The sequence below is a fragment of the Pelobates fuscus genome, chromosome 3 (genome assembly GCF_036172605.1).
Source record: "Pelobates fuscus isolate aPelFus1 chromosome 3, aPelFus1.pri, whole genome shotgun sequence".
NCBI classification, from domain to species: domain Eukaryota; kingdom Metazoa; phylum Chordata; class Amphibia; order Anura; family Pelobatidae; genus Pelobates; species Pelobates fuscus.
Window position 1 is genome coordinate 156,280,722 of NC_086319.1, and position 22,036 is coordinate 156,302,757.

Below are 22,036 nucleotides of genomic sequence, written 5' to 3' on the forward strand. Positions count from 1 at the left end.
GGTGTTTAAGGAGATTAGGGCTAGTTTAGAGGATTCTTCTTAGACCTCATAGAGTCTTTATAGCCCTTCTACCTATCCAGCTTTTCTGGAAACTAGCTAAGAGAAAGGGTGGCTGTGTGTCTGTGATACAGTTAACTTTATATCACCTTATTGACACTTTATCACTCCGGTCTCCATACTCTCTGCCTATACCCATCTATTTAGAGGGAATTTCCTTGCCCCTGCCAATATTATATACAGTATTTATCAGCGTATAACACGCACTTTTTCTCCCTGAAAATAGGGGGGAAATGATGGGTGCGTGTTATACGCCAATATCCCATATTTACTTACCTGTCTTGAAGCGTGGGCCGGTGTTCAGCGTGCACCGCGGTACTGGAACTTCAATTTCAGGTTCTGGTTTCCGGCGGGACTGAAAGGAAGTGTGCACACTTCCTTTCAGTCCCGCCGGAAACCGGGACCTGAAATTGAAGTTCCTGTACCGTGGTGCGCGCTGTGAAGCCGGCCCACGCTTCAAGACAGGTAAGTAATTATGGGACAAGGGAAAGTGCACTATGGGACAAGGGGAGGGGGGCACTATGGGAGGGGGTGGAGAATACTATGGGAGGGAGGGGGAGAATGCTATTGAAGGGGGGGGAGAATACTATGGGGGGAGAATACTATGGGAGGGAGGGAACACTATGGGATGAGGGGGGGAACACTATGGGTTGAGGGGGGGAACACTATGGGATGAGGGGGGGAACACTATGGGATGAGGGGGGGAACACTATGGGATGAGGGGGGGAACACTATGGGATGAGGGGGGAACACTATGGGATGAGGGGGGAACACTATGGGATGAGGGGGGGAACACTATGGGATGAGGGGGGACACTATGGGATGAGGGGGGGACACTATGGGATGAGGGGGGGAACACTATGGGATGAGGGGGGGACACTATGGGATGAGGGGGGGAACAATATGGGATGGGGGAACACTATGGGATGAGGGGGGGAACACTATGGGATGAGGGGGGGGAACACTATGGGATGAGGGGGGAACACTATGGGATGAGGGGGGAACACTATGGGATGAGGGGGGGAACACTATGTGATGAGGGGGGAACACTATGGGAGGGGGGTGAGAATGCTATGGGAGGGGGGTGAGAATACTATGGGAGGGGGGTGAGAATACTATGGAAAGGGGGGGAGAATACTATGGAAATGGGGGGACACTATGGGATGGGGGAACACTATGGGATGAGGGGGAGACACTATGGGAGGGGGGGAGAATACTATGGAAAGGGGGGGAGAATACTATGGAAAGGGGGGGCACTATGGGATGAGGGGGGGAAATTTCCTGATATTTCCATCTTAAAATGAGGTGCGTGTTATACGCCGGTGCGTGTTATACGCCGATAAATACGGTAATAGGTAATAGTATTACCATTATTACACAATTAGGTCTCTGAGGACAGGTGTCAATCCATATCTGCCAAGTGACCCTATGTAGGGGGAACATTCTCTATTCTGCTCTGTGTCAGTGTGTATCAGGGGCTCTGAGGACAGGTGTCAATCCATATCTGCCAAGTGACCCTATGTAGGGGGAACAGTCTCTATTCTGCTCTGTGTCAGTGTCTATCATGGTCTCTGAGGACAGGTGTCAATCCATACCTGCCAAGTGACCCTATGTAGGGGGAACAGTCTCTATTCTGCTCCGTGTCAGTGTGTATCACGATCTCTGAGGACAGGTGTCAATCCATATCTGCCAAGTGACCCTATGTAGGGGGAACAGTCCCTATTATGCTCTGTGTCAGTGTGTATCAGGGATCCTTAGGACAGGTGTCAATCCATATCTGCCAAGTGACCCTATGTAGGGGGAACAGTCTCTATTCTGCTCTGTGTCAGTGTGTATCATGGTCTCTGAGGACAGGTGTTAATCCATATCTGCCAAGTGACCCTATGTAGGGGGAACAGTCTCTATTCTGCTCTGTGTCAGTGTGTATCAGGGGCTCTGAGGACAGGTGTCAATCCATATCTGCCAAGTGACCCTATGTAGCGGGAACAGTCTCTATTCTGCTCTGTGTCAGTGTGTATCATGGTCTCTGAGGACAGGTGTCAATCCATATCTGCCAAGTGACCCTATGTAGGGGGAACAGTCTCTATTCTGCTCTGTGTCAGTGTGTATCAGGGGCTCTGAGGACAGGTGTCAATCCATATCTTCCAAGTGACCCTATGTAGGGGGAACAGTCTCTATTCTGCTCTGTGTCAGTGTGTATCATGTTCTCTGAGGACAGGTGTCAATCCATATCTTCCAAGTGACCCTATGTAGGGGGAACAGTCTCTATTCTGCTGTGTCAGTGTGTATCAGGGGCTCTGAGGACAGGTGTCAATCCATATCTGCCAAGTGACCCTATGTAGGGGGAACAGTCTCTATTCTGCTCTGTGTCAGTGTGTATCATGTTCTCTGAGGACAGGTGTCAATCCATATCTGCCAAGTGACCCTATGTAGGGGGAACAGTCTCTATTCTGCTCTGTGTCAGTGTGTATTAGGGGCTCTGAGGACAGGTGTCAATCCATATCTGCCAAGTGACCCTATGTAGGGGGAACAGTCTCTATTCTGCTCTGTGTCAGTGTGCATCATGGTCTCTGAGGACAGGTGTCAATCCATACCTGCCAAGTGACCCTATGTAGGGTGAACAGTCCCTATTCTGCTCTGTGTCAGTGTGTATCAGGGTCTCTGAGGACAGGTGTCAATCCATAATGTCAAGGTGTCAATATGTCATATGTCAGGTGTCAATCCATATCCCGTTAGCCGTCCGCGAACCGAAAATTTCGTATTCGCGACATCACTACTGCAAAGGACATGACAAGGATCCGGATTTCTAATGGGGTTCAGAAATCTGGTGTGTGTGTGTACCAGTGTCTGGACAGAAAGAGTGCACATTCCTCTCAGGCTGACAAAAATATGATAAAAGTAGTTACCTGATCCACTTTTCTAGCATTAAAATGCCTATAAAGACTAAGGAAGAGGAAATCTGCAGAACAAATTCAACATTGTTATTTCAGGCATTATGTATTTAAATAATCTTCTCCCTCTGCTGGTTACAAGGTTCTCAATGATCATTCTACTAGACCTGGCTTCTACAGAGGTGGGATTTGCTGCAATCAGGTACAGAGAAACATGCTAGGCAGGCAGACTGAAATGTTAACGTGTAACTGTCATTGTACACACAAGTTAGGTTAATTTTAAAGAACATTAAATTCCACCTATACGTTATTATTCTAGCAATGATGGCAAATATATACATTTTAATTTAAAGTTATGTAAAGTTTTGACTCCTTTCCTACCTTTCAATGAATCTGAGACATTAGACCTGCAGGCAGAACAGAGCATTTAAATTAGAGTCTTGAGTGATAGGTTGAGCAGAACAGCCCTCCCACAAGGTTGTCTGCTCCCTGTCACAGCAGGTGTTTCTATCCTGGGGGAGTATGGGATGCACTGATGCATGTGTTGACAGTGAAGCCAGCTCCAGTGAAGTTGGCTTCATCAGTAAGTATTGTCCTACTTGTTGATGTGTACCCAGGGAGGTTCAATTACATCAGATAAGGTGCAGCAATGGAGGAAGAATGTTACAGCACTTTAGCGCCCACAGATGCTACAGGATGGCGGCCCTTGAGAGAGGATCTGCAAGCAAGATTTTAACAGCTCCCAAAGTAATTATGTATATCACTTGTAGCAGTCCATCCCTTCCCTTCCCAGCATGACTTCCTAGCACTTCCTTCCCAGCACATTATCCCTCCAATATAGTCTCTCATCTCTTCCAGCACACAATCCATTTGTCATAAATCCATGACAGATCTCTAGGGCACTCAACTTACCACTTTTGTCCTACTTAAAAGTGTTCTGTTAGCACCTGTCTTTAAGCTAGTTGTCAGTAAAAAAAAAAAAAAAAAAAAAAAGAATAAGAAAGCATATTCACCTAAAACCATTGCTGTGTATGGTAACATGTAGCTTAATGTGGCTAAAATAAATAAATAAAATATTGAAACAAAATTTAATATAAATTATATATGCGTTTGTAATTTCATTCTAACTGTATTTTGTTATTAATATATATATATCGGTAACAAAATACACTTAGAATGACATTCTATATATATCTATCTATATATATAAATACAAAAAAACGCAAATATATATATATAGATAAATACATATAATTACATAAAAGATTACATTAGTATACGCGTAGAATTTAAATACCTATAAATGCATATATATTAAAATTCTACGTGTATATTTAAATAATCTTTTAACGTAATTATGTGATTTGATTAATTAAAATTTGATTGACATGCCTGACAACACAGGGAGAAAGTGCAGAGAATTTAATTCGCAAGCACTATATTTGACCCTGTAACTCTCCAAGACACCATAAAACCTGTACATAGGGGGTACTGTTTTACTCGGGAGACTTCGCTGAACTCAAATATTAGTGTTTCAAACTGGTAAATTGTATTACATCGATGATATTTTAAGTAAAAGTTACGTTTTTTGCATTTTTTACAAGCGAACGGCACTTTTATGGTCTATATTATTGTTGTAATATGTTTTACTGTTTTAAAACACTAATATTTGTGTTTAGTGAAGTCTCCTGAGAATAACAGTACCCACCATGTACAGGTTTTATGGTGTTTTGGAAAGATAGAGAGTCACATATAAGGCTTGCATTTCATTTTTTTCACATTGAAATTTGACAGATTGGTTAGGTTGCCTTTGAGAGCGTATGGTAGCCCAGGAATGAGAATTACCCCCATGATGGCATACCATTTGCAAAAGTAGACAACCCGAGGTATTGCAAGTGGGGTATGTCCAGTCTTTCTTAGTAGCCACTTAGTCACAAACACTGGCCAAATATTTGTTTTTTGCTTTTTTCACACAAAAACAAATATGGACGCTAACTTTGGCCAGTGTTTGTGACTAAGTGGCTACTAAAAAAGACTAAACATACCCCACTTTCAATACCTTGGCTTGTCTACTTTTTCAAATGCTATGCCATTATGGGGGTAATGCTCATTCCTGGCTACCACACCGTCTCAAAGGTAACATTACTAATCTGGAAAATTTCAATTTGAAAATGGAATGTTCTATATTTGACCCTGTAACTTTCCAAAACACCATAAAACCTGTTAATGGGGGGTACTGTTGTACTCGTGAGACATTGCTGATTACAAATCTGTGCATTTTTTTGCAGTAAAACCTAACAGTGTTATGACATTCACAGTTAAAATGTCAGACGGAAATGCACATTTTAAAAAAAATCTAATTTTCTCACATTTTTTTTAATTTTATTCATAATAAATTATGTTCCATATATGAATAGTTAATGATAGATTAAAGCCCTGTTTCTCCTGAACAAAATGATATATAATAAGTGTGGGTGCATATAATTTGAAAGAGGGGAACTACGGGTGAACAGACATATAGCGCAAATTCCAGTTTTTGTTTACGTTTTGTTTTGATCAGAACGTGCACTATTGACTCCGTCCTGAAGGGGTTAAGGGTTAATAAGCATAAAGGGATGTATATAAAAAAATACCCCTTTCTGTTTCATTAGGAAGCAAGGCGAATGGTTAGAGTTAGGACCCACCTAAGAGGTCTGCCTTGACTTGGCAGGTGGGCATACCCTCTCATGGCCATTGGAGGTAACTAAAAACCTCAATTTGTTTAAAAATACATAGGGATGTGGAACGAGTGCAGGTAACTTTTTTTTTTCTTAGATTCCTTGTCATTAATGGGCTGTAGATAATCAATGGTGGTTGTTGTATGTGGTTTGAAGGGAATCTGTGCCATCAGTAGTATATACTTCATTTTGCAATACAGATTTTATTTATATTGTTTATAAATCTGTGTGATGTTTGCAATTGTTTGATATCCATGAGAGCAGAGTATTTTATTTTTATTTTTTTTTCAACAAAATATCAAAAGGCTGAACAATGAAGGACATTTTTTTGCATATGTCGTTGCTCATATTTGCCAGGGGTGGCAAAGTTCGTGGCACTGTTCATATCCTGCCCATGTGATCTGGCATCCTGTTCAACTGCTTTCCCCTTGACTTCTTTTACTGAACCAGTGAACATACTACAGCCCCTGTTATTAAAACTATTCATTCAATCAAATAGTGACAGAACTCTATACATAGTTTGAAATAGCTATTAGTCCTCTTTTATTTTCCATTTTATTTTTGAATGGATGATTCTCCATTATTTTTTTTCCCAAAAAATTGCACAAAGATTAAATAGATATTGCTATTGAATGATTGAAGATATCTTCCTTATTAAAACTTAGTTCAATATGATATAAATACTGTTTTATAAAACATGTAATATTGGTTTAACTAAAATAAATTATAATTGTCTGATATAATTATAGTAACAGCCAGCATGCAGAAACAATGTCAAAACAAATATGCCTGCTCCTACTCGTATAGTCAATGTTATCCTTCTTTATTGTATGGAAATATCAAGTCTCTTCTTAATGCTGTGAATAGGTTGGTGAAGGAATCCAGCCAGACTTTCTGCTGGTCTGTATTTCTACATTTGGTGATTTTTATTGCTGTGTAGGCCATGGTCAGCAGAGTCCTCTCAAAGTCCACTGTCTTCATGGGTCCTTGAAGATGAATCAGTTTAGCTCCCAGCCTACGGATATCCGTAATAGTCTTGGGGATTACATCATTGCAAACAACGTCAAATGTGGTAGCTTTTCTTAGGGTGGCGAGTTCAGGGTCAAGGAGGCTCAACCGATTCTCATTATCAATGTTCACTCCAGTTAACAAAAACTAAAAAGAAAAAAAAAACTGGATTAGAAAAGGTTGCTTCTGGCAGTTAACTGTCTTTACTGGAAGTCAATATGGCTATCTGAACATTTTAGGAGTGGTATTCCAGAACAGCATTAGTGTTTCCCAAACTCTCTGAAATGATACAGTAAATTTTCCATTTACCTCATACAGCAGCTCCACCTCTGAAACTGATGTCTGCAGAACGGGGTTTAGTAATTCAGCGGACGAGCGTCGGATTCTCTGAGCCTCTGGAAAAAACACCACTGCGGAAACAAGTGGACATGAAATTGAGCTAATGTGCTGAAATTAAGTTTAAAAAAACTTCCTATTTAATTAGGAGCAATTCTAAAAGATGCATTGTGCTTAGCAGTGGGGATATTAATAGCAACTAATGACATATATGCCGTCATAACACTTTACTTTACGGATCTAGTTTCAAAACTAAATGATTCACTCGATTACTTACTGAATGGCTGTATAGAGCTGCCAAGGCTAAATACGTGGAACATTCTATTTTGGAATAGGGCATACATTGACAGAATTGGGATGATGGTATAGTGTACAAATTTGGCCTTAAGGAGTTTTTCCAACTCTGCCCTGTGTGCAGTATGCAGGGAGACTTACTGATTATACGTTAACACTTTAAACATTAAACATCTAGTTTACCTATTATTAGGGCCACTTTTGAATAATAAAATATAATAAATAATAATATATATACATATATTATTTTAGACTAAATGTATATATTCTATATATTTCTTATATACCTTTATCATTAAATATTGACTTTTATAGTATGAGCACCATTTATATCAGCCTTCTAAACCCACAGATGCTGTGTTTTGCCCCCATTCCTAGTTCAAGTCCACCGGTTTCCTTTGCATTTATGGCAAAGCATGCATATCTTCACTTCCTGTTATACAAATCCAGGCCACACAAATTTTCCCTTTTCTACATTCAGATGCTATCATTTTCGTCACTCCACCCACACATTTTTGCAAAAAAAAGTTCAAGAGCTTTCCAGTTTTGCAAAACCTAGAAAGAAATTCCTTCTTGATCCCAGAATTACAGTCAGATCTCTCCTTGGGTCAAAGAAGCAATTACCCCACAAATTAAAAATGTTATCCTTGAATATTATGTTTTTGCAAGTATTTATCCAGGTGCTGTTTACATATCTGTATAGACTCTGATAAAACCACTTCTTCAGGCAGAGAATTACACATCCTTATTGTTCTGACTGTGAAAACTGCTTTCACATGCCTTAGACTAAATCTCCTTTCTTCTAGTCTAAATGAATGACATGTCTGCATCATGGAGGAGGTTTGTCCTGCTTGGAGAAATTTTCCCAAGCAGGGCAAACCAATGAAGAGCAGAGAAGAAGCACGGGTGGACTGGAGATGGGTGTTACTTAAAGGAGATCATGGCATGGGAGCAGAGGGCTATGTAAGTGGTGACAGTTTCCCTTTAAAGTCAGTCATGTTCATCTGAACCAAACTACTAATGCTATGCTCAGCTGTCTCCTACTCAGTTCATTAAACAATGGCATTCACCAAAACAAGCAACTGGGCACACAGTAAAATGTGAGTCTTTGATGCAGTAAAAATAGTCTCAATTTGAAAAGGCCTTGGGGACATTGGAGGCCAGATTTGGGTGTATACCGAGTAAATGAGTCCTGTATTGGATTTGTCTCTTTTTGTTTGTTAGTGACTTTAGAAAATAACACATGGAATTTATTCAGACCACTTAAATGACATCACCTTAGTGTCCCTTTTTGCGTGACTTTAGTGTCCCTTTCATCTATGTAACGCAAACTGGTTATAATCCGTAGAGTTTAAACTTAATCTCAATCTACACTAATAGCCAGACCTGAAAGTTAATTACCACTGGAAGCCTAGGGAGTCCACGGCACACTACCCAGGGGTAAATTTCTAATTGCTAGGGCGGAATTTTCACAAACTAATTTCCCCCTTAGGGAGTTTGCTACACCATGTAGATTTCTATAGCAAAACAATACACCATCATTGGAGAAGATATTAGTAGAATGAGATAAAGGGTTATTTTAAATATAAATATTGTATATGCCATGGCATCAGGTTTCAAATAAAAAAAGTCTTATCACAGCATGTTTTAAATATTTTTTTAATCCTGTTAAACATTGCAGCAAAATGTTTAGCCAGAAATTTGAGAAATAGAAAAAAAAAAAAAAAGCATATGTAAAGACCAAAATAAGCATGTTCCAAAAAGTTTGCCTTAAACTGCTGGCATGCGTCACGGAATGTGTGTCTCATTGAAAATCAGTTTTCCTGTATCAGCTTAGTATAGACATTCAGCATGTGTGTGTATGTTTTGGCATTCTGTGATATATGTGTGACTCTTGTCTGCTTTTGTATATAAAGCTGTATTTGCAGAATTCTCAAGAACGTGCAGGGCGTTTCTCTGTAGATGTACAGAAGGCCAATGAACTTTTGGAGAGGAGCAGCCCTGGACAGAAGTTGTATTTTATTGGCATGGACACCTTGCTAAGAAATATTTGCCAGAGCAATAAGACAGCAAAGAATGGACGTTCCATAAAATATGTACTGCTTTTTAGTGTGATGAACATGCCAGTCTGTATTAACTACTTCAGCCATAGCTACTGTTAAAGAGGCACTGTCACTGTCTGGGGACTTTGCAAAATTTTCAGACATTGAATCTGGGGGTCCGGTGGTCAGGGGGCAGGGTAAGGTGAGTTCTACTTACCTGTACCTGTTCCTCGCAGGTGCTGCAATCTTCTTCCGGTGGGTCCAGTTCAGCTCTTGGTGCTTCAGCCAACATCACTGCTCTTCCCTCACGCACGTCATTCAGGTCTATGGAGAATCCTGTGCGATCTTTCATACACAGAGCCAATTCCCCTGGGGGGATTGACACTTCTAGACAGTGGTAGCTCTGCCTAATGTCTAAGAAACTCATGTGTAGGAAATATATATATATATATATATATATATATATATATATATATATACGTATATATATATATATATATATATATATATAGTCCCTACTTTGTCTTATTTTGTTACTTAGAAATACATGAAAAATGGAAAAAAGAAAGTAGGAAAGAGGAAGAGAAGAGGAAGCAAGTGGGCTATGGTAAGTATGGCATGACAGTGCAACTTTAAGGATAATTATTTGATAATCCCAGTTATTGCAGATTTTGGCTGAAAAGGTTGCAAAGTACTCAAACTCTGAGGTTGCAAAGTACTCAAACTCTTATGACTGGCTGTAGAACTGCAGCTGTTATATAATATATTCCAGTGGTTCCCAAACTTTTTAGGTTCATGGTGACCTTAATATTTAAATATTTTCCCAAGGCGCCCCACATCAAAACAGTTTTCTAGGTTGTATATATGTACAGTGCAGTGGGCCCCTGTTCGGCAGAAATGCTTTCTGTTCAAGCGCAGATCCAGAAGCTAATCTTGGGAGGGGCACTGGTAGATACACACATACACACTCAAATACACACACTGACACATACACACCCTGACACACAGATACACACAATGGCACATAAACACACTCGGAAACACACACTGCTACAAACACACACTTTGACACACAGATACACATACACACAGATACAGACACTGTCACATATACACATACTGATACATACACACAACTTGACACACACACACACACAACACAGATACACACTGACATATACTCACACACACTGATGTCATAATTTTTATATTTGAAGCCACCCTCCAGTTAGCATACCTTTTGTCTGTAAGAGGGTGGCTGTTGGGGTTTTTGACAGGTGGTGCCCAGTAGGCAGTAGTAAGCCAAATGCGAAGTACCAAATAGGACTGAGACAATTTTATAATCAGGGAAAGCTGAATTCAGGAGCAGGTAGTTTAAGGTAGGTTAAGAAACGGTATAACAGGCAGGCAGGGATTAGATGATAACAGGATTCACAGGAGTGTACACACCAAACAGCACAGTATAACTAAGCACTGAGATAAGAATGAAATTATATAGGGCAGAGTATCCAACTCTCACATACTATTGGCTAAAAGTGATTAGTTCATTTAAATGATTCTAGGTGTTCTGCCCCTTTAAAAGGCACATGTGCACCGTGGGTCTTGTGGAGTTCACATGTAGGGAGAGTCATGGCACCGCATCCATGTCCACAGGGAAGTTCACTGCTTGTTCCCGCGACTGAGGACGCCGGAGTCCTCGGCGTGTGCTGAGGGGGAACTGCGACAGCGGACCTCCAGGTAAGTGTAATCGTGACAGTGGCCTGTAGCAGCTCATTTCTTTCCACCCTGTTGCCTGTGCCTCCTTCTTCCCGTGCAGAGCTATCTATACTCATAGGCGTGCGCAGCCTGTTGCATTAGGGTGTGCACCCTAAAGCACAACCACGCCGCATGCGTATATATGTAATACATATATATATATATATATATATATATATACACACACATATACACTGCTGTGTGTGTGGGCTGCTAGTGTGCTGTGTGAGTGTGGGGTGAGGGTGCTGTTAGTGTGATGTGTGTGTGAGGGTGCTGGTAGTGTGCTATGTGGGTGAAGGTGTTTGTGTGGGTGCTGTTTGTGTGTGAGGGTGCAAGTAGTGTGCTGTGTGAGGGTGTTTGTGTGTTTGTTAGGGTCCTGTTACTGTGCTGTGTGAGGGTGCTGTGTGTGTGAGGGTGCTGTTTGTGTGATGTGTGCGTTTGTGTGATGGTGCCATTTGTGTGTAATGTTTGTCGGTGTCGTGTATTTGTGAGGGTGCTGTTTGTGTGTGTGTGTGTTTGTGAGGGTGCTGTTAGTGTGCTGTGTGTGAGGGTGTTGTGTGTTTGTAAAGGTGCTGTGTGTGTTTGTGAGGGTGCGGTTAGTGTACTGTGTGTGTGAGCGTGCTGTATGTGTCTAGGTGCTGTGTGTGTGTGTGTGGGCTGTATGTTGGTAGGGATTGTGGAGGTGGGGGCTGATTAGTAAATATCCCCCCTCCCTACTTTATGTAGGGAGGGGGGATCCTTGCTGCCATGTGCCATCCCTTGTGGTCCAGTGGAGAGTGAACTCTAGCCTGCGGAGCTAGAGTTAACTCTCGCGAAATCTGAGTGTTGCCGTGGCAATGCTCAGATCTCGTGAGAGGAACCTGGCAGAGCTGCTGTCTAGAGCTCCCCGGGTCCTCTCCTACCTGCCTCCGTGTTGCTGTGGGTTGGTGAGGTAGATCTTTGATCTCCCCGCCAGCCCATGGAGGCTAAGAGCAGAGCCGGCACTCAGATAGCGCCGACTCTGCGTGAGGCGTCAGGGGAGATCCGGACATCTCCAGAGAAGTCCTGGGGAATAAAGTGTGGGAACTCTTTTCCCACCCCCCAAAAAAATAATATACACGTGTGTGTGTGTATATATATACTGACACACATACACAGACACACACATATATATATATATATATACACGTGCACACACATACTCAGACACACACATACATTCACAGACACACACACAATTACAGACACACACACCCATACACTCACAGACACACACACATACACTCACAGACACACATACACTCACAGACACACACTTACACACACACATTCACAGACACACTCACAGACACACAAACACACACACATACATTCACAAACACACTTACAGACACACATTCACAGACACACACACTCAGACAGACACACACACACTCAGACAGACACACACACACATACAAATATTTTTTTTTATTAAAAAATGTCCACCCAGCCTCCCTACCTGGAGTGCTGGCGTGGACTTGTCCCTGGGGTCCAGTGGGTCGGGTGCCTGTGTCCATCTCAGACGCAGTGAGGGAGCTGTGTGCTCTCTGCTTCCTCTCGCCGCGCGGGCTGTCTGCTGTAGCTAGGAGCCGGAATATGATGTCATATTCCGGCTCCCAGCTACAGCAAACAGCACGCAGCGTCTGAGATGGACACCACCATGACAGGGGGGAACATGGGGGCCGGAAGGGGGCACTGAGTGCCCGCAGGAACAGCGTTCCTGCTCAAATAAAAGTGCAGGAACGCTGTTCCTGCAGGACTCAATACATAGGCGTGCCACGGGGATTAGGGTGTGCCCAGGCGCACGCCTATGTCTATACTTGGGAGGAAACAGCCAGCTGTAAGGTATTGCTGATACTACCTGGGCTCAATGACACACACATGCTCCCTACAGAAAAGCTCACTGACACACACACATGCTCACTACAGACCAGCTCACTGACACACACACACAAGGCCGCTAACTAGCAGGCACACACACACACACACACACACACACACACAAGCTCATACACACACACGCAATCAGGCACACACACACAATCGCTGTCATCGCTGAAGCTTACCTGGCACGTAAAGAATGCCCAAGCAACTTATACCCTTAATGTAAGCAAATTAGAGATAACACACGAGAAAGATTTTGGAATTGTCATACACAACAAACCATGCAACAATGTGCAATGTCAATCAGCAGTGGCTAAGGTCAGTAAGGTTTTGTCATGAATGAAAAAGGGCAATAATTCTCTGGATGAGAATATAATTTTGCCTCTTTATAAATTACTGGTAAGACCACATCCTGAATATGCTGTGCAAATTTGGCCACCTGTTCTAAAGAAGGATATTATGGCACTAGAAAAAGTGCAGAGACGGGCTACAAAATGAATACAAGGAATTGAATATTTTAGCTATGAAGAAAGGTTAACAAACTTAAACCTTTTTAGTTTATGATAGCATTATACAAATATATCCGGGGCCAATACAAATCACTGTGTGGAAATCTATTCACAAACAGGATTTTACATAGGACACGAGGTCATGCGTTTAGACTGGAAGAAAGAAGATTTATTCGAAGACAAAGGAAAGGGTTTTTTGTTTTTTTTACCATAAGAACAATAAGCATGTAGAATTCTGTGCCTGAAGAAGTGGTTTTATCAGAGTCTGAGCAGATGTTTAAACACCAACTAATTGCATACTTGCAAAAACATAATATTCAATTATATAATTTTTCAACTGTAGTGTAATAGCTTCTTGATTCAAGGATAAATCTGACTACCATTCTGGGGTCAATAAGGAATTATTTTCCTAGTTTGTCGCTTCAAACTGTTTTTTTTTGCCTTCTTTTGGATCAACAGCAAAAACAATTGTGAAGAAGGTTAAATGTGATGGACACGCGTCTCTTTTCAGCCTGTGTAACTATGTAACTATGTATTATTGTTTATCCACACTACTGGTTATTGTATCTGATATGTCTCTTTTGTTTTATACCTGCATAAACTCTTGCACTTGTGAGTTGGGCATAAATAAAGAATTAAAAACATTAAGTTTCATTGAATGCAAAAAATTTAAAAAAGTGAAAATGTAATAACAGTTGTCCTTTAAGTGCAAAAAGGCACATTATAAGTAATGAAACAAGTGCCCACTACAGGATATGTGCCAGTAGGCAGGTGCCTACTTCACATAATTGAAAACTAGGCTCTGTCTTCAATATTCCAAAGACTTTAAGAGAACTGAAGGACTTGATCCTGGTGAGTGCACATTTCACCCGATTTGAACTTTAGAATAAAGTTTCTCAATGCATACTTATTATTGTCATTATTGTTCCAAGTCTTCTTAATGTACCTCATTGGAAATAAACTGGGTAATGCTGAACCCTGGGACATTGATGACCCCTGCTGACTTGAGAATACTTTTCTATGACTCTAAGACTATTCAGTGCTAAGCATGTTATTATTATGCTGTCTACTCAGCTAGGTCTCGATTTTCGATTCTGCTGAGCTCCTTTTCCCACTGAAATTCCATAATCCCAAGTGGGACTTTTGACCCAATTGTACACTAGTTACCACAAAAAGAGTAATTATAAAAAAAAAAAAAATTCAGATTAAAAACAAACACTCTTTTAAGACACTTTCACTATAGCATTCATAGACATATTTAAACAGCTTGACCGAAAAAGGCTCTAGAATTACACTTTGAATATAAGTTTTGTGTTCTGAGGTGGAGGTATTAAAAATAAAAAATTAGGTGAATCAGTCGTTCCCATGGCAGATTTCCATACAATGTTTGCAAAGTACTGATTGGTGCCAGTTTGCTAAAAATAATTCTGCTTTATTTTTTCATGAAGCTGGCAAATGTTTTGGAGACTTGAGCATGGCTAGCCTACACATGCAAAGTTTTGTGTCAAGCGGTCAGTATGCTACTGGGTGGAGTGGAAATTGACTGGAAATATTGGGTCACAACTATAAAAGCGGTCAGGGATAACCTACCTTAAAATATGACAGCATAATTAAAGTAATGGACATCCAGCTGGAACAGAACTATGACACTCAAACATTTAACAGCGAAATACTAGCAAATATTCATGGGAGTTCATAATTTTATTGCTAACATTTGGGGGGACAGTATATTGAGAGCCCTGACATATGAAGTTAGTAAAGATTTTAAAAAATTGCGTAACCCTTTGCTATCAAAACAGTTTGATGTATCAGGCTCCTATTCTGTCTGACATCGAGATCATTAAACATGGCTAAAAAAGACAAGGCAGTTTCAGACGATAATAAGGGCCTGTCCCACATTCCAAAATCTGATGGTTCATTTCAGGTTAAGGAACTAAGTACTGGCAAACTCTCAACATTGCTCTTCTATCCAAATTTGTCATCGTTTTTACAAGCCTTATATTAAAGGAAGCTATGACAGTTCCAGGCTGGGCAATCTCATTAGTACAGGCACTTGGGATGTGCAGAGACAACCATACCGCTCCCCAAGGCAAATGAGCACACAGGAATGAATATATTTACATCTTTAACCCCTTAAGAACAGAGGGCGTACTATGCCGTCCTTGAAAGGGTGACCCTAAACGCCGGAGGGCGGCATAGTTCGCCTCGCAGTCCTGCCGCGCTGTACTCACCTGGGCCGGCGATCCGTGGCAATCCTGGTCAGGGGAGACTGCCCGAAAGCCCAGCAGTCCCCCTGCACCAGCTCTGGCTCTCCAGGGCCATGTGATCACTATGATCACATGGCCGCAATAGGAGTCTATGGAGCTGCCTGCAGGGGGGAGTGTCTGAGCTGTCAGGCAGTCTCCTAAAATGTAAAAAAAATAAAATAAAATAAAAAAATCAATAAAATATATATATATATTATACATATATTATATATGTATAATATATTATAAAATAATTAAAGCATTTTATAATGTATTATACATATATAATGCATATATATGATTTCATTATAAGTGTAGTTTGTGATCTATATATATCACAAAATACATTTATAATGAAATCATATACATGTATTATATATGTATAATATATTAGAAAAAAATAATATATATATATATATATATAAACTAAACATACCCCATTGTGAACAACCTGGGTTGTCTATATTTGAAAATGGTATGCCATGATGGTGTTAATTCCCATTCCTGGGCTATCATATGGTCTCAAAAGGCAACATAGACCTAATCCAGATATTGACCCTGTAACTTTCCAAAACCCCATAAAACCTGTACATGGGGGTATTGTTATTCTCGGGAGTCTTTGCTGAACATAAATATGAGTGTTTTAAAACAGTAAAATGTATCACGACGATTATATGACCAGTAAAAGTGCAGTTTATGTGTAAAACAATGCAAAAAACTAATATTAACGTGAACTTTGGCTAGCGTTTGTGACTAAGTGGCTTCTACAAAAGACTGGACATACCCCATTTTGAAAACTTTGGGTTGTCTACTTTTTCAAATGGTATGTCATGGTGCGGTTAATTTTCATTTCTGGGCGGCCATACCGTCTCAAAGGCAACATAGCCAATCTGGCAAATAGCAATTTGCAAAAACAGAAATTGGCAAATCTCCGACCCTGTAACTTTCTAAATCACCATACAACCTGTACTTAAGGGGTACTGTTGTACTCATGAGACATTACTGTACACAAATATGAGTGTTGTAGAGCAGTAAAATGTATTATACTGATAATATCTGTGACAGGGCAGTTTGTTTGTGAAAAATGCAAAAAAACTAATATAAAGGCTAATTTTGGCCAGAGTTTGTGACTAAGTGGCTACTATAAAATACTTGACATACCCCATTTTGAATACCATGGGTTGTCTACTTTTACAAATGGTATGCCATAATGGGGTTGATTTTCATTCCTGGGCTACCATACAGTCTCAAAGGCAAACCAAGCTGGCAAATTTCAAAGTGCAAACATGGAAAATACATTTGCCCCATGTAAGTTATCTGTTGTACTCGTGAGACATTTCTGAATACAAATACGTGTATTTTATTTCAGTAAAAGCCAACAGTATAAAATGTCATGCAGACCTTAAAAAAATAACATTTCTTAATTTCTCATACTTTTTTAGAATTTATTCCTATTCAGTTATGTTTCATATATAACTATTTGATATGAAATGAAAGCCCTGTTTCTTCTGAACAAACTGATACATAATAAGTGTGGGTGCACTTAATATAAAAAAAAGACATAGGCGTGCGCAGCAAATTGCATCAGGGTGTGCACCCTAAAGCACAAACATACGCCGCATGTATATGTATTTTTATATATACATACACAGATATATATATAAATATATATATATATATGCATACACATATATACAAATATACATGGGTTGCAGTGTGTGTGATTGTGAGGGGTGCAGCGTGTAAGGGGTGCAGTGTGTGTGATTGCAAGGGATACAGTGTGTGGGGGGTACAGTGTGTGTGTGATTGTGAGGGGTGCAGTGTGTATGATTGTGAGGGGTGGGTTGTAGTGTGAGACCACCCCTCCTCCCTCCTTGTTTCTTACCTTCATCCAGGGAGGAGGGGTGGTCAGCATATTCCCTTGTGGTCCGGTGGCACTGCAGGGGCTCTGCAGCTCCGCCGGGTTAAGGCTCTCTCATGGAATTGAGCGTTGCCATGTGGGGCCTGAAAGTGTTTGGGAATGGTGATAGTGTATGTGTATGGGGTGACCGTGTGTGGTGGGGATGACAGAGTGTGTGAAGAGGGGCTGTGACAGGGTGTGTGTGCATGGGGGTGACAGGGTGTGTGGAGGGGGGATGACAGGGTGTGGGTGACAGGGTGGGGGGTGGCTGTGACTGGGGGTAGAGTGGCTGTGACTGGTGATGCGGGGGTGAAGGAGAAGTGACAGGGGTGGGGGAAGGAGCAGTGACAGGGGGTAGAGTGGGTGGAGGGGCAGGGATAGGTGGTAGAGGGGCAGTAACAGGGGTTAGGGGGTGAAGGGGCAGTGACAGGGAGTAGAGGAGCAATAACAGGGGGTAGTTGGGCAGTGACAGGGGGAAGGGGGTGGAGTGGCAGTGATATGGGGTAAGGGGGGTGGAGGGGCAATGAAAGTGTTTGGGAATGGTGATAGTGTATGTGTATGGGGTGACCATGTGTGTGCGTGGGGATGACAGAGTGTGTGAAGAGGGGCTGTGACAGGGTGTGTGTGCATGGGGGTGACAGGGTGTGTGGAGGGGGGATGACAGGGTGTGGGTGACAGGGTGGGGGGTGGCTGTGACTGGGGGTAGAGTGGCTGTGACTGGTGATGCGGGGGTGAAGGAGCAGTGACAGGGGTGGGGGAAGGAGCAGTGACAGGGGGTAGAGTGGGTGGAGGGGCAGGGACAGGTGGTAGAGGGGCAGTGACAGGGGTTAGGGGGTGAAGGGGCAGTGACAGGGAGTAGAGGAGTAATAACAGGGGGTAGTTGGGCAGTGACAGGGGGAAGGGGGTGGAGTGGCAGTGATATGGGGTAAGGGGGGTGGAGGGGCAATGAAAGTGTTTGGGAATGGTGATAGTGTATGTGTATGGGGTGACCATGTGTGTGCGTGGGGATGACAGAGTGTGTGAAGAGGGGCTGTGACAGGGTGTATGTGCATGGGGGTGACAGAATGTGTGTGCATGGGGTTGACAGGGTGTGTGGAGGGGGATGTGACAGGGTGTGTCCGTGGGGATGACAGGGTGTGGGTGGGGGTGACAGGGTGTGGGTGACAGGGTGGGGGGTGGCTGTGACTGGGGGTAGAGTGGCTGTGACTGGTGATGCACGGGTGGAGGGGCAGTGACAGGGGGAAGGGGGTGCAGTGGCAGTGACATGGGGTAAGGGGGTGGAGGGGAAATGACAGGGGTAGAGGGGCAGTGACAGGGGGTAGTGGCGGTGGAGGGGCAGTGACAGGGAGTAGAGAAGCAGTGACAAGGGGTAGATGGGCAGTGACAGGAAGTAGATGGGCAGTGACATGGGTGGAGGGGCAGTGACAGGGGGTAGAGGAGCAGTGACAGGGGGTAGAGGGGTGGAGGAGCAGTGACAGGGTTGGGGGTGGGGGTGGAGGGGCAGTGACAGAGGTGGAGGGAGGAGCAGTGACTGAGGAGAGGAGCAGTTACAGGGGATAGAGGGGGTGGAGGGGCAGTGACAGGTGGTAGAGGGGCAGTGACAGGGAGTAGAGGGGGTGGAGAGGCAGTGACAGGGGGTAGAGGGGTAGTGACAGGGGATAGAGGGGGTAGAGGGGCAGTGACAGGGGTTAAGTGGCATGGAGTGACAGGGGTTAGGGGGCATGGAGGAGCAGTGACACAGGTTAGGGGGCATGGAGGGGCAGTGACAGGGGTTAGGGGGCATGGAGGGGCAGTGACAGGGGTAGAGGGGTAGTGACAGGGGATAGCGGGGTAGAAGGGCCGTGACAGGGGTAAGGGGGGTTGAGGGGCAGTGGCAGAGGTTAGGGAGGGCAGAGGGGCAGTGGCGGGGGGTAGAGGAGCAGTGACAGGGGGTAGGGTGGGGGTGGAGGGGCAGTAAGTGACAGGGGATAGAAAGGGGATGGAGGAACAGTGAGTGACAGGGGGTAGGGTGGGGGTGGAGGGGCAGTGAGTGACAGGGGATAGAAAGGGGATGGAGGGGCAGTGAGTGACAAGGGGTAGGGTGGGGGTGGAGGGGCAGTGAGTGACAGGGGCTAGAAAGGGGGTGGAGGGGCATTGAGTGACAGGGGGTAGAAGGGGGTGGAGGGCCAGTGAGTGACAGGGGCTAGAAGGGGGGTGCAGGGGCAATGACTGATGGGGTTGAAGGGGGGTGGAGGGGCAGTGAGTGACAGGGGGTAGAAGGGGGTGCAGGGGCAGTGAGTGACAGGGGCTAGAAGGGGGGTGCAAGGGCAGTGAGTGACAGGGGGTAGAAGGGGGGTGCAGGGGCAGTGAGTGACAGGGGATAGAAGGGGGTGGAGGGGCAGTGAGTGACAGGGGGTAGAAGGGCAGTGAGTGACAGGGGGTAGAAGGGCAGTGAGTGACAGGGGGTAGAAGGTGGGTGGAGGGGCAGTGAGTGACAGGGGGAAGAAGGGGGGTGGAGGGGCAGTGAGTGACAGGGGGAAGAAGGGGGTGGAGGGGTAGTGAGTGACAGGGGGAAGAAGGGAGGTGGAGGGGCAGTGAGTGACACGGGGTAGAGGGGGTTTATAAATACCTGCCCTGGTGGTCCAGTGGGAACCCTCTCTCTTCAGTCTGCAGCTCCGCCGGGAGTGAGCTGCAGACCACATGTTGAGTCTTGCGATCTCCAGTCAGAGCATTACTGCGGCAACGCTCTTACAGGCTGGAGATCGCGAGACACATTAGTCTGCAGCTCACTCCCGGCAGAGCTGCAGACTGAGGCTGGATCTCCGTCAGGGCAGACTGACAGGAGGACCTGACAAGTCAGTCTGCCCAGAGGCAGTGCAGCACAGAGGTGTGATTAGGGTGTGCCCAGGCACACCCGGCACACCCCGTGCGCACACCTATGATGAAAGAGGTGAATTATGGTTGAACAACATGCAACACAGCAATTTTCCAGGTTTTGTTTACATTTTGTTTTGATCACAACTTGTACAATTGGCTCCGTCCTTAAGGGTTAATACCCAGCCACATTTTTTATATTAGAATAATACTTCATAATAGTTTGTGGTATTTTGAAATAGAGTATATGTCCGTACTGAAAAAAAAGCTTTAGAAATCTAATATTTTTTTTTCTACTTGTTACAGAACCTACTACAGACGATTTCCTAATTGCCTTTTCCTATGGTTTTTCCCTTTGTCACAACCCAATACCTTGTTTCAAGCATATGATTTTGTGCCCAAAACTCCCGAATTGATTACCTGTGGATCATTCGTTTAATTGCTATATTCATCCCTCTCACTGATCGGCAGATTCAGCATGAATGGAAACGCACAAATCCTTTGTTCGTATACCGGGGTGGCCGCCATTTCGGGACATTTCCACGTGGCCGCGGCCATTTTAACTCCCGAACAGCGGTGTTTTGCCGTCGAGTGTCTGGAACTAAAATCGGACACTCGAGTAGGCGAACACCGCTGAGACCTCCATAACCCCGAGGATTCGTGCCAAAACTACTGAACAATCGGCCGTTCGGTAGAAAGACTATGCAACAAACAGGGATTATAACGAATATACAGATAACCGTGGATGGCAAGCTTTTCGTATAAATTTTACGCACGAAAAAGGACCGACCGCAAGGCCAAAACTCATGGAACTATTTTCGGCTAGTTTGCCTGTGTAAACCATAAAAAGTAGGTGCGCAAAATAAATATATCACTAATATATCACGAAAGTAGTAGTTTTCTTACTCTGTCTCCCACGCTCCCAGCCAGCGAAGTTACTTCCGACTTCCGGTTTCCGGTATCACGCAACGCGTTTCGCCCCGCCTCTTGGGGCTTTCTCAAGCGTAAAATGTGGGTGGCTCCCAATGTCCTTTAAATAGTATCTACCCAATTAGCCCAATTGGCATCTTTGCAAGCCTCATTACTTGAGCCTGTTATATCATACATATAGAGTGCAAATGTATTTCAAAAAACCCACTACCAATGTATCTTTTAGTTTGCTTACAATTAGTTGTAGATACATACATATGCTAAAATAATATCTAAAAAATGTGGGAAGAAAATATATTAATACTTTAAAATTTATTTTTTTTATACTCCAAACATATATATACAAAAATAGAAACAACGATAATACTTGAAACAAAATCAGAATGGCTTAGCATAATGTCTAAGTACATTTTAAATGAATACCTCTTATAGAAAAAATGGAATTTATACATAAGCATAGGTAGAATAAAGACAGCCTGAAATATATTAAGCTATCACAAATTTTCCAAAGCCTAAGAAAGGGGGGATATCTACTGAACACATACCCATCTAAACACATTATTATCTCTCTATTCAGAACTAAATAAATGCTA

The 22,036-nt window shown here is 43.2% G+C and overlaps 1 protein-coding gene across 1 annotated transcript in view; it reads right to left on the bottom strand.

The window, feature by feature from the left end:
• Nucleotides 1-6,181: 6,181 nt before the first annotated feature.
• Nucleotides 6,182-22,036, bottom strand: part of FAM180A (family with sequence similarity 180 member A) — a 47,554-nt gene continuing 31,699 nt past the window's right edge. Inside the window, exons 2-3 of the mRNA XM_063445299.1 lie at nucleotides 6,983-7,083; nucleotides 6,182-6,820 (exon numbers count right to left, since the gene is read on the bottom strand). Of these exons, the coding sequence (XP_063301369.1) occupies nucleotides 6,479-6,820; nucleotides 6,983-7,083 (443 nt within the window). The 3' untranslated portion in view covers nucleotides 6,182-6,478. The remainder of the gene's footprint in view (nucleotides 6,821-6,982; nucleotides 7,084-22,036) is intronic.